Consider the following 12,266-nt stretch of genomic DNA (forward strand, 5'->3'; position numbering starts at 1 on the left):
AAGGAGTTGTTTTACCCGTGCGTGAGATTGTGTTTTAATCGACTGGGTGAATATGAAATCCTATATTCCAAGGGGAAATAAAGGGTTGTAAAATAAGCAGTATTATTTTAAAAGATTTGATCAAGATAATAATCCTGAAAATAATAAATTTTTGACACAGTAACTGGTTATTATAAACTCTTATATAAAAATAGTATTCCAAACAAATGTTTAGTGTTTTTTATTTAATTTTGTTGTTTTTTTTTTGATGATCCTTTTGTGAGACAGACTTTAACTATGATACTCACTTATACACCACCCACCCACCCACTCACTCTGTTATTCTACACACAGTACATATTTTAGTGACTACCTTCTTGTGTTTTAGAACTAAATAAAGAAAAACAAAATTTAAAAAATCAGACAATAAACTGCATCTCCTATTTTAGATGGCGCATGGAAATATAATATTGCACAAACTGTGTGCGTATCATATGCAGTGGAATTTTCTATTCCATTATATTTCACAGACACAGAATGTAAAAAAGAGCAATTCTTCTTAAAGGTATATAGCACACAAGCACACACACTTATATACACAGGTGGAGAAATTACTGAAAACTCTAAATACTAGAAGAATCACACTTTTTTGGAGAGTATTGGTTTAAAAAACCTTCTCTTGTCAAAAAAAAAGAAAATCCCAACAAAGTCAATTCTTTGAACTTCACGACAGTCGTCAAGTATAACCGACTATTTAAGAATTATTATAATCCTTGTTTTGCTTCGCGTGCAATAAAAAAAATAACAAACCCAACCTACGATTGTTCTTTCAGTGGGAGGTTAAACAACAAGAACAACTAAAAATAAAAAGAAGACCTGCATTGTAGTGAAAACTGTTAAAGATCCTTTTTTTTCAGTGTTTGGGGCTATTAAGTAATATAACTTTGGTTTGTGCGCAATTGACAAAATAGCATTAAAGTGGAATTGAGTAGTGGGAAGAAAAACAATAGTCAGTTATAACCAATGGCTAAGCAAACCCATTATAAGAATTGGTATCGAAATGTTGCACTTAGAGATTCAGTCGACAAAATACGTGTTTCTTCTATTGTTATGCTAGATCTAAAAGAAATTTAGTGTGTGCCCATGTTCCCAAAAATTTTAAATGTTTTAAATTTTTGCCTATCCACTCTGACTTTTGTTTGTGGTGCATGAGCTTAACAATTTTTTGGCTTAGTTATATCGGACATAAACAATAAAAATTATCAACTACTCGACACGTATATGCAACTGAGTTTAAAATGAAACAGGGCAAGTGTGATGAGGAGAAAGTGTTCCAACTTCAAGGTCGCGTAAAAGGTATCAAAATAAACTAGAACTTCTCTTCAAAGACAGGTGGTTATATATTCTCCGAACTTAGAAGCAATTACTCGGGGCGGCAAATGAGTAAGCTATTACTAAAAAGCAAAAAAAGAAAAAATTAAATATTAAATACACTCAACACAGCCAGGTCTAAATTCACATGTAGATACAATATATGCATGGTTTATTAAATATTGTGATACTATTATTAAGCGCTGTTATTGTTAAAAAGTAAACAAAACCAGAACTAGAGATACGAAGAATATTCCTCCCTCCACCACCAACAATTAAAACAGAAAAGTGCCGTTTGATTCAGATTTGACCCAACAACTAGACACATTAACTAATGGTTTAACTATGACGTACTAAAATTATAAAAGTAGCTCTGCATAATTATAATTTGGCACCCTTGTAAAATCCACTTTTGGTCAAAGAATCTACTGCTGCCCCCTCTTTCCCCCACTCCCTTATGGCGAGGGGAAAAAAAAGGACACACCCAAGACAAAAAAAGTTAAAAATAATAATAATAAGAGAGACTTAAAAGCCCATCATAGTACCTGAGTTATTCTAGACAAGGTTTCGAAGGAAGTTTGCACTCTTTGTATTGGATTTAGTGCTTGAGACTAAATTTTCAGCCGAAATTTGGTTAGCTTCGATTTGCACTCGGCATGATTGTTGATACTATTTGTACAAGCTTACACGACTTCTGCTTTTCAATTTTGTGGTCTATTTGTTACAACAGAATCATTGTTGTGGGTTTGTTTTCCTTTTCTTTTCCAAAACCTTAATGATAAAAGAAAGTAATGCAGGTGATTTCTCATTTCAAACAATGCTCAGGCTCTATGATTTGATAAATTTAGCACGTTGCGCACATGAAATAACAAAGTGAGCTTAACCCAAACTTATAAGTCCGAGCACTTAAATTTCACAATTTGGAATCAATTATACAAAGGGATATAGAGCATACACAGTGGTTTAATTTTTCAAATTACAAGCCTCCATACATTTTAAACACTGTTTGGCGATTCTAAATTTCATGTATAGTCTAACCAAAGAGAATAAAACAAAATAAAACGAACAATAAGGAAATGTCATCGGGGTTAAAAAGGTAAACAACTTTTAGACCGTTTAAATCTTGCTTACAGTGTGAATAAGTCTTACGTGGTGAATACGTCACCAACTTTAACCTACGCTTCATAGTGAGGCATTGGCTTCAAGGACGGTAGAGTGGCAAGTGTCTTAAATCGAACGACCCCTTTATTTTCTTTAAATCTGGTGTGTAAGCAAGCGCTTATTGGAGACGATGCAATTGACGAAAGCACCATTTACGAAATCTTCACAGGCACAAAATAACTGTTTCACTGTTATTACACAAAATTGACATTGAAACAATACTCACAACTGTGAAATTCAGAGAGAGAAAGAAATATCAAGTTTTAACGAGTGCAAGGGTGTGACAATTATCAAGGGCAATACTTCCATTGTTTCTCTACGGCGGTCTCTTCATAGCAAAAGTTTGAGAAGTAATCCTTCTTGTGGCCATATTTTATGAGGTTATAGACATTCTCGATAATGCGCGTCTTGACTAAAGTTTTATAAATGCGCACTGTAAATCATAGGAGTTTTGGTCTCGTCATTGTGTTTTTACTACGAGCATTCAATACATCAAACAGAGCAAACGATTTTCTCCGCATGAGCTGATATTTTAATGCAAGTGTACCATCTCATAGTATAAGCGTGTAGCTCATGGAGTGAACATTTGAAGTGGCTAAGAAGCGACATATCCAACTTGCGTTATAATTTTTTAGTAGAAAATTGCGCCACTCTTTTAGCGCAATAAAGATACAACAAAGTGTATTTGGAATAATCAGTCGACTTTGCTGCAATGCATCTCAGGTATTGCAAGTCGTCCATTGCCTCGTTTCTCTAGCATTGTCCTTCAAAGGACTTAACGAACCCATTGTTTATACAATGTCAGAACAGCATGAATCAACAGATCAGAGCCATATTGTAGCTCTATATCAAAGATAACCCTGGCGGTTTTGCATTAGATTGATTTAGTATTAGACTGGCTTTAGGAAACAGCAAACACTTCATGTGTAAAGCTTTGGCGAAAATAATCTAAAAAAGTGCTCAGTACATATGCAGGTGAGTATTTTCACTAATTGGGGCGGCAAAGAAACTTAATTTCTGCATTTACGGCCCGAATATTTAAATCCGTCACCGAAGATTACACGCCTGCACTCTGCTATACATTTTCAATTAAGTTTAAATGTTATGTATAATTAGAATCAATGCTGAAAGGTTGGATTGTTCGGAGATGTCGGCCACAAGTAATTGATACATAAAATTTAGGACTTTGATTTATTAAAATGCGGCACATGGGTTATATTTCCAGCCGTGTTTCTTTCTGCTTTTTGAGTGGTATTATCTTGAGTGCCACTTGTGGAAATCTTTCTGTTCCAACCAGACCTCAGAGATATCTCACATATGTCTTCGCAACTTACTGCAATTCTCTTTGCATTTAGTCTTGAAAGCATAAGCGACAGTTGATTCGGGTTTTTTGAGCTGCCGAAGTATTTTCTATTTTTGTTACAACCTAATTCCGCTACTAACTCCGACTTTCTAGTTTTGTTTGTTTACTTTACATTGGAACACTTTTAAAATAGAAATACACTGACTTCTTTGAAGATAATCGCATGATTAACTGTCTACTGCGGGGTTCTGGATATACACAATGTACTAGTGATGTTCGTGCTAGGTACAAATTTGCTTAGGCTTTACTCTATGCTGCCTTAGAATTTTCAACTTTTGTCCTGCTTTTACGGGCATTTGTTAAAGTATAGCACTTGACTAAAATTGCCGAAGCTTGAACATTTCTTTTTCTTATTCACAATCTCCACAAACGATACGGAGGTCTCCGAAACCTTCACTTCTCATATGCAGTCCCACTTTTCTTGTCCCCTTGAAATAACTCAAAGTTGACCATAACATGGAAATGTAATGCCAGAAGTAACAATGTATGCGGCGCTATGTAGTTTCTTTGTGTTTGCGAATCTTGAGCCAGTCTGGTATACTACTGCTTACAATTGAACGTCTACAAAGCTAAGCATACCTGGGTAGGTCGCATATCTGTAGGAAACTTCAACAAGGCAAGTACGAGAAACAATAACACATTGTAACCATACTTTCGCCTCAGATCCATCTTATTATTTGTTTTTGAATCTATTGTATAATTGTTCTGCAATCACAAGAAGCTCTATAAATCCTCCGAGAAAAAACCCAACAAAAATTTATCCCTTTCGCTCACACGATCGCCCACTCATTTGATTGCATAGCACCCATGTCTAATAAGGTTCTCTATCATTTAATAATGCTTCACACTTTCGTCACTTTACTTTATACAAAACTTTTGCTGTTTCTTATAACAGAACACACAGTGAATTGCAAGGTAGATCGTAACTGTATACTCTTTCAGCAATGGTTACTTTTGTAAACAGCTTGTGATGTCATTGCTAATGCAGAAAAATAAACCAAAAAAAATTAAGAAAAAAAAAAACAAAGGAGAATTAGAATAAAAATATTTTTAGTTTGTGATTGTACAGTAATTAGAGGCTATGCAGTTGAATATCTATATATATATTTGTAACCACTATACAACGACCTGTATATAGCATTTTCCGTATGTCTGGACCAAAGACTCCTAACCATTTAAAATTTTATTTTAATGCCAGGAAGGTAAAGACAATTTCAGCAAAGTCTCAGTTTTCTTAATTGGTCTAACCAATAGCAGTCAGACTTTACATCAGTATGTAAATGTAAAATTTTACTTGGCCATTGCATGTGTTGGACAGCCATTCCTGGCTTGTCTATAGTGTTTTACTAGGGTTAAGACAGTACAAAATTGGAAATAGACGCGGCTTCCATACAAATCTCCTGGCTCACGTCTTCAAAAGCATCATAAAATTGCTTTGTATAAAGTTGAGCTTTCCTGTTAGTAAAGCAATAGCATAGGTCAAAAGGGTTCGGCGTTGAATTTATCTTGTATTGTCTTTTTTAGATATTACTACTGCATTGTCTAGTGCCTTACTAAATTTTAGAGCCAGGCTTAAGTCAAGATGCTTTAGTCCAGTTCCCTTAATCAGGAGTGCCAAAACACAAAGTGCCATCAATTGCTACTAGAATCAGAAGTGTTAGGTTGAACCCCAAGAGTTTTCTTTCTGATGCCGCGTATTTACTAGCTCTTGATGATTTATCTTCTGAATGTAAGCAATACTTAAGGGAAATTGATTTCTACAACAGAAGAAACAAGGCTGTTCAGATAATGATAGGATGTAAGCGATTATTCCTACTGGAAAGTTTCATATATGGAAAAATGGCATATTCAAACAATACTTCATAAATAAATAGCAAAATGATTCTAAACACCGCTAGCTACAACAAACCGATTTAAGCGTTAAGCCCAAACTTGAATTTGTTCATAAAAGTCGACCCTCTTTTTCTCCTTATTGGAAACGTTTTTGGTGCAGTAGTAACGAACTTTGTCAACCATGGCGGGGTGCCCACATGTAACAAAAGAAATGGATCCGTTCGATTCGTGAATCTCTTGTGGAATGAGCTCTTCGATATCTGGTCTTCCTTCAATGAACTTGATGTGAGAAAGTTCACTTTGGATGATGTCGATAATTTTGTGGTAGGACCCATCTTCAGTGGGGATAGGTTCGTCAATTCTCACAATGTCATCAGTTGAGCTCTGTTTTTCAGAGCCTGACAACTCTTCAACTTTGACATCTTCTTTGCTGGAGTCAGCCTTAAGGTCATCCAGTCCATCGATCGACAATCTCTTTAATCCGGCAAATCTATTATGGAATTCTTCAATGAAGTTGTAATTCTTTGGCTGTGAAATGTACACTGTGGTTTCAATTCTGGTCTTTCCTAAATGGAGCAACTCTTCGTAAAACCAGTATAACGACCTCCATTCTCTAACCACCCAAATCAACTTTAGCTTGTTATCTTTGTTTGGCGTACTTTCTGCAATGTCAACAACTTCGGAATACAACCCTGGAATACCGTTACCTCCAGCAATGAATACTGCAGTATCAGAATATCTAGCTGGTGTTGGTTCACCATATGGACCTTCAACACCAACTCTGATCTTGCATGTTCTTCCAGGTGCTTTTGCCAACGATTGGTATAAACTGTGGGTGATACCCCCTTTAACTTTACAGTACAACACAATACTGTCTTTGTTCTCTATCGAGTTGGTGAATGTAAATGGATGTGATTGCCAAAAGTATGTTGGTTTGATAAAATGAATAAATGCGTGTCCTCCAGGAATGAGATGCCAATAACTCGGCTTAGGAACAACAACCTTTAATGTTTCATCAGCCAACAAGGTCACATCAGCATGGGGGAATCCAAAAACAATCAAGCGCCCAATTCTTATAACTCTATCCAAGCACCATACAGCAACAGCTGGATACACTAACCAGATGAACCCTAAATCAGTAACGTGAATCCAGAGGCCGGCAACCCAAATAGCAGCAAGAACAATATGCAAAAACAAAAATATCTCATACCACCTTCTCCTAAGGTAAAAGAAAGCTTGGATTATGATAAGCCCTCCAGCTGTAGTGGCAATAATTCCCCAAAAGAAGTATGTCTCAGCAGCATCTTCAGCGTAAGTATCTTTTACAATAACTGTGTATCCAACAGAATGGATCACTGCCAAAGCAAACATTATCCTTGCAGTGTGTCTATGGTAAGCCATAAAAGTACTATAGTCCCATTGTACCAACCATTGTAAAAAGTTGTTTCTTCCCGCGTACAAAAATACCAACGGCATCATCAACGTGGATGTAATACCAGTTCTATCGGAAACATATCTCAATTCAGCCTGATATTTGGAACCAAAAACTGGATCGCCTTCTATAGCCTTACTGTTCATTGCATGAACCCATATAGTGACACAATAAAACAAAAAAATAACCAAAGATTCAAGTCTTGAGGGGATCAAGAAGCCAAAATACCGTAAAAAGCTTTGTTCCTGCAGCTTCTTAACTCTGAAAGTTGCTGGCATGGAAACGTATTCCCTCCACCAATTGACGATGGGACCTGTCATCCTCTTTGTGGCATTAGGAAAGAATATCTTTGTCCAATTGAATATAGCACTCAATATCAACACCAATAACCAGTAACCTAACATACCAGCACCATAGTTGACTGAGTTATCGTAATTGTCGTAAAATCTCTTGAATGCCTCTTGAAACACTCCTGTCATGGTCTTGTTCACTATGAATGGAACGTCAATTGGAATGCTCATGTTAAAGTTTGGTATCTCACTAGCAGATTTGGCCTTTTCGTCATATAACTTTATGGCATCGTCATACCATTCGTCGGTTAAAGTAATATTGTAGTAGACACAATTTTGCAACATGAAATGGATGGTGAAGTTCAATTCCTCATTAACTTCTCTCAAACAACCAGCAATGGTTGCCATATAGTTTTTGTTTTCACATTGGCAAGCTCTTTCCAAAGGTGAACAAAATGAAACCTCTGACGCAATTTGGTTAGTGCAGGCATAGAAAATTCTCTTTTTGCCTAGCTTCTCATAAGGATCTAAGCTGGCACTCGTGAAAGAAACGAAACCAAGCAAAAAGCATGCAAAGTAACTTGAAAAGTGCATGATTGAAAATGTGATTCTAGTTGTTGTAACAAGCAAATAGAACTTTTCCGTTAGGAGTTTCATTTCAAAGGACTTCAAAGCCAATTTATAGCCAAATCCATTTGCATTGCACCTCTGAGTCTGTGCAGCTTCAATTAATTGCAAGTTGATTTAGTGGCACTTTTCGTCTCGTAAGTTGTGGTTCCCGTTGCAAGGTGTTGTTTTCAAATTTGGCTTGTTGTAGCAACCCCAATGAATGGGCTCGGTTGTCATTGGTTGAGCTTCATTGTGGTTTCTACCGCCTTGAAGCCGTTTAAACAATAGGAACATAAATTACGCAGATCATTTTAAAGTACCAAGTATTACACAATGCCTCAGCTGATCCTATCAGATAATTGTTTTATGGACATGAGCTTGGTGTTTTATCCAATCAGAGACTGGCAGAACTAATAAAATACAAGAAAATCATTATCTAAAAGATCATTGTTTGTTCCTTGCAATAATTACATAAATTGGACGACACAAAAGCACAAAGTGAAAAAATTGAAACTGAACAACTGATTGTTTTTGAGAATAAACAATGACCCCTTCTTCTCTACAAGCGAAATTATTGTGTTTTACGACAGATTTATATACCCTTGCATTTCCCAGATTTTCCTGTTTGAGATGTACCCTTGGCAGGCACAGCTATTATGACAAGTTGTCAACTCTTCAAGAAAAAAATTTATTTTGAATGTCAAACGCTGATTCTCTTAGTCTTTACCACAAAAGCAATGGCAAATCCAAAGCAAGCTCTAAAGTTATAGTTTCAAATTCGTTGTGGTTGTTATACCAAGAGAAAAACTTTTCATAAGCCAAAAAAAAATCTTGGCGTATACTATACTTAAATTGGGTAATCAATTTTAGTTTAAGCGCCCAAATTAAAAAACCACATCTCAAGTTGTACTGCGGGTATTACCACGTTCTTTTGAAAACAGTTCCGTCCCAAGAATTACGATACAGGTAAGGAGGAGATTTGAAATAATTTACCAGAGCTGAATAGTTTCAAAAAGAAAATTTTAGAAGAATAATAGTAATCATATTACCAAATAACCCTTACTGCATTTATTAAATTTTCCTTTAAATTAATTTTTTTTGATGGGGGAAAGTCTAGAGGAGAAGCTGGTGGGGGGGCACCAAAAGCTTAAAAAGCATTCTAGAACCCAAGTTAGGTTTTATAGTACGTGCATGTACGTCCGATTTACGGAGAGAATTGGCAAGGTGACATTTAGAAGCGAAACCGTTGGCTAATTTCAGTAAGCCACAATTTTGTTCAGCAGTTTATTTAATTTTATTGCCCAGTCAATGTAGCTTCAGAGAACCCTTAGTGAACCCCTTGGGTTGTATGTTTTACTAGTTTTAGAAAAAGATATAATTGGACAATACAATAGGGGAGGTCAGAAAAGAAACATCCTTGGCGAAAAAATCAGGGATGCGTTGATATCAAATTACAAGCCTGACTCTATTTTGGCTTAAGTACAGTAATTTTATCGCTTACCACAACTATTTAAATCTTCAGATAATTTTTGTCAATGACTTAGTCTTTGTTCTTTCCGTGACAGCAAACTTGTACTATTTATACTACTTCCGAAACCTAAGTCTTTGTACTAGTTGAGTAATTAGCCACTTCATCTTCAAAGTTCCCGACATGTAACTCAATTTGTTCCATGTTTCCTATATTGACCACCTAAGGTTGTTTTTATATAAAGCTCTTATAAGATTCAAACACTGTTATTATGATTAATAACGATGCTACTATTTGTATATATATATATATTCACATGGTGTGTTAGTTAATCAATATGTAAATCACAATAAATTTGGTACAGTTCACTAATATTTCTCAATAACTACAACATAGCATACTTCGTGACTTTGTTTATGAGATTTGTTCGCTTCTGCTGTTGCTATCTGGTATCACGATATTTGATATTGGTATGATAATATACTATTTGGAGATCGTAAATGTATACTTTTTGGGACAAAATTTTCGACATGTAAACTTTACGACACTCCATTTTAGTTTCTTGACCTTTTATTCTTTACTTTACTTTCCTAGCCACTGTAAGTGATATCAAGAATAAAAGAAATGCTTCAGAGTAGTTGACAGAGTTTTCATCATCGAATCAGAAATGAAAATTATAGTTTTTGGGAAACGCTCTGTGGGTCTTAGTTTCATTTCGATAGTTTGAATTTGGAGCATACGCTTAATTTTATTGAATTTTAAAAGACCTTCCTAAAATTTTACAACTTACGTGTTTTTCTGGTTTTTGGGAACACACAAAAAATATAGTTCCAGATTTATAGATTAAGAGAGAATAAAAGAAAGACTTTGATTTTACAATAAATATTAGTGCTTGAAATTAACAAAACATTTTGGTCCTGCCCAAACGTTTAAAAAAAGTTCCGTTACGACTAATTTTTTTCAACATAATTCAAAAGAAAATAGATAATAAAATCATCTTAAGCGACCAAAAAAAATGTGTCCAAATACCACTTTTAAACCAGTATTTTCTTGACTTTAGCATACTTTTTATCTCTGAAATATGAAATTTTAAATGTAATTTTTCAACAAGGACCAATATAAGCACTACATAGTTTGCGAGAAAGCGTAAGAACTTCATCCATATGACGCTTTAATCTATGGTAATTCTTGTACTTCGCTACTCCTACTAGCCTAGATTTTGTCTCCGTAAATCACTTTCCAGCCGGTCTAGCAATTTTTAAAAACAAGCAGAGCTATGAAAGGTTGCGTATGTATGCAAAAATACACCTGTTTGGAGAACTATTTCTCAAATGAGTTTGTGAGTAGAAAGAAGAGAGTGCTCAGACATTCATTAAAAGTTGTTGCAACCAATTTACAAATCATCATACTCTATATTTCATTGAAATAACTGCAAATTTTGCCAACTTTGAAAAAAATAAATTCTGTTTGGTTAAAAGATATGATAAAGATCTTCTAATAATAGCTTTATCCTAATATAACCTATTGATTAGTTCTGCAAAATTGCATGTAGCATGTTAAACGTTGATCTCTCCATATGTCACACAAATCACGTGATGTTGTAGCTAATCATTTGCAGCAGCAAGATCATTTGTCGAAAGAAAAATCCTTTTGGGAACAAGATCAACTACAGTCAAATATATTTGAGATATTGCAACTAGGTAAAGAAGAGGGCCAATACGGCGCAAGAAGAGACGAGTAGACGGAGGAAGGCCGAATGGGCCACCATAGAACGAATGTAACTGATTGTTAAAGTTGTTGATGCTGATAACGGACAGCAGCATTTTGTGGTTATGATATATCGTTTAAAAGGGGCTAGTTGCACTTGTATTGACTTTAGAACGAATGCAATCTATTGCAAGCACACATTTTTATGTTTGCGATTTATGGAGCAATTACATTCTGATTTGATTATAGAAAGATTGCTAATCGCTAATTAACGTAAAAATGTAGTGGGAACAATGACGCCAAGTCATGAGAAAGTTGGGCGGCCAATTGTGTTACCAGGAAATACATCAGTAGATGACAACGAAGATCTAAGTGGAAAAGGTTTCATTTTCAAGTAAGTAGTAGTTAATGAGTAATATTGAGTTACGACAACCATATCAACAGGTTTTTCCTTCACAACTTCAAAATCAGTGGCCCCTTCCTAATTTTGTTGACGCTGTTGGAATTAACGAAACCGCGGACCAAGATGGGCAACAGGTGAGTGGCGTAATAACCTTTCTCAGGCATTGGATTAATATAGTGAGGGGGGACACTACAAGAGAGGAATTTGTGCAGATGCTATTAGATAGGTTCAGTTAGGAATATACAAAGTTTGGAAAGTTTCTGCAGCTTATTTAAATGCTCCATATCGTTTCCACGAAGTTTGCCAGCCACCATTTTGGCAACTCTCTACCATGATTATCCTCCCAGTTGAAAATCTTTTAATACAGGTGAAGTAATACGAGTAAGATTTTTATTTTTTTGGGGAGGGAAATAGGGACCAAAGAAAAGAAAACGACATTTAGAGCCATTTCTTCAAAAAAATGGTAATTTAGCACCCCATGATAGTCTCATGTATACATAGTACAATCGCCACAACTCAAAGAAAACCTTTTACTCTGGATAAATACCTTGCAAATTATAAATAAAAGACATAATAATCCTAAACATCGCTAGCTACAACAAACCGATTTAAGCGTTAAGCCCAAACTTGAATTTGTTCATAAAAGTCGA

The 12,266-nt window shown here is 35.4% G+C and overlaps 1 protein-coding gene across 1 annotated transcript; it reads right to left on the reverse strand. All coding sequences in view use genetic code 12, as the record gives it.

Moving 5' to 3' along the window:
- Positions 1-5,794: 5,794 nt before the first annotated feature.
- CANMA_003837 (ferric reductase family protein) lies at positions 5,795-8,023 on the reverse strand (the record flags this gene model as incomplete). Its single annotated transcript, XM_051816051.1, has 1 exon — positions 5,795-8,023. The coding sequence occupies one exon, from the start codon at positions 8,021-8,023 to the stop codon at positions 5,795-5,797; it is 2,229 nt and encodes a 742-aa protein (XP_051670593.1).
- Positions 8,024-12,266: the final 4,243 nt, after the last annotated feature.

The sequence above is a fragment of the Candida margitis genome (genome assembly GCF_024628925.1).
Source record: "Candida margitis strain CBS 14175 chromosome Unknown scaffold51, whole genome shotgun sequence".
NCBI lineage: Eukaryota > Fungi > Ascomycota > Pichiomycetes > Serinales > Debaryomycetaceae > Lodderomyces > Lodderomyces margitis.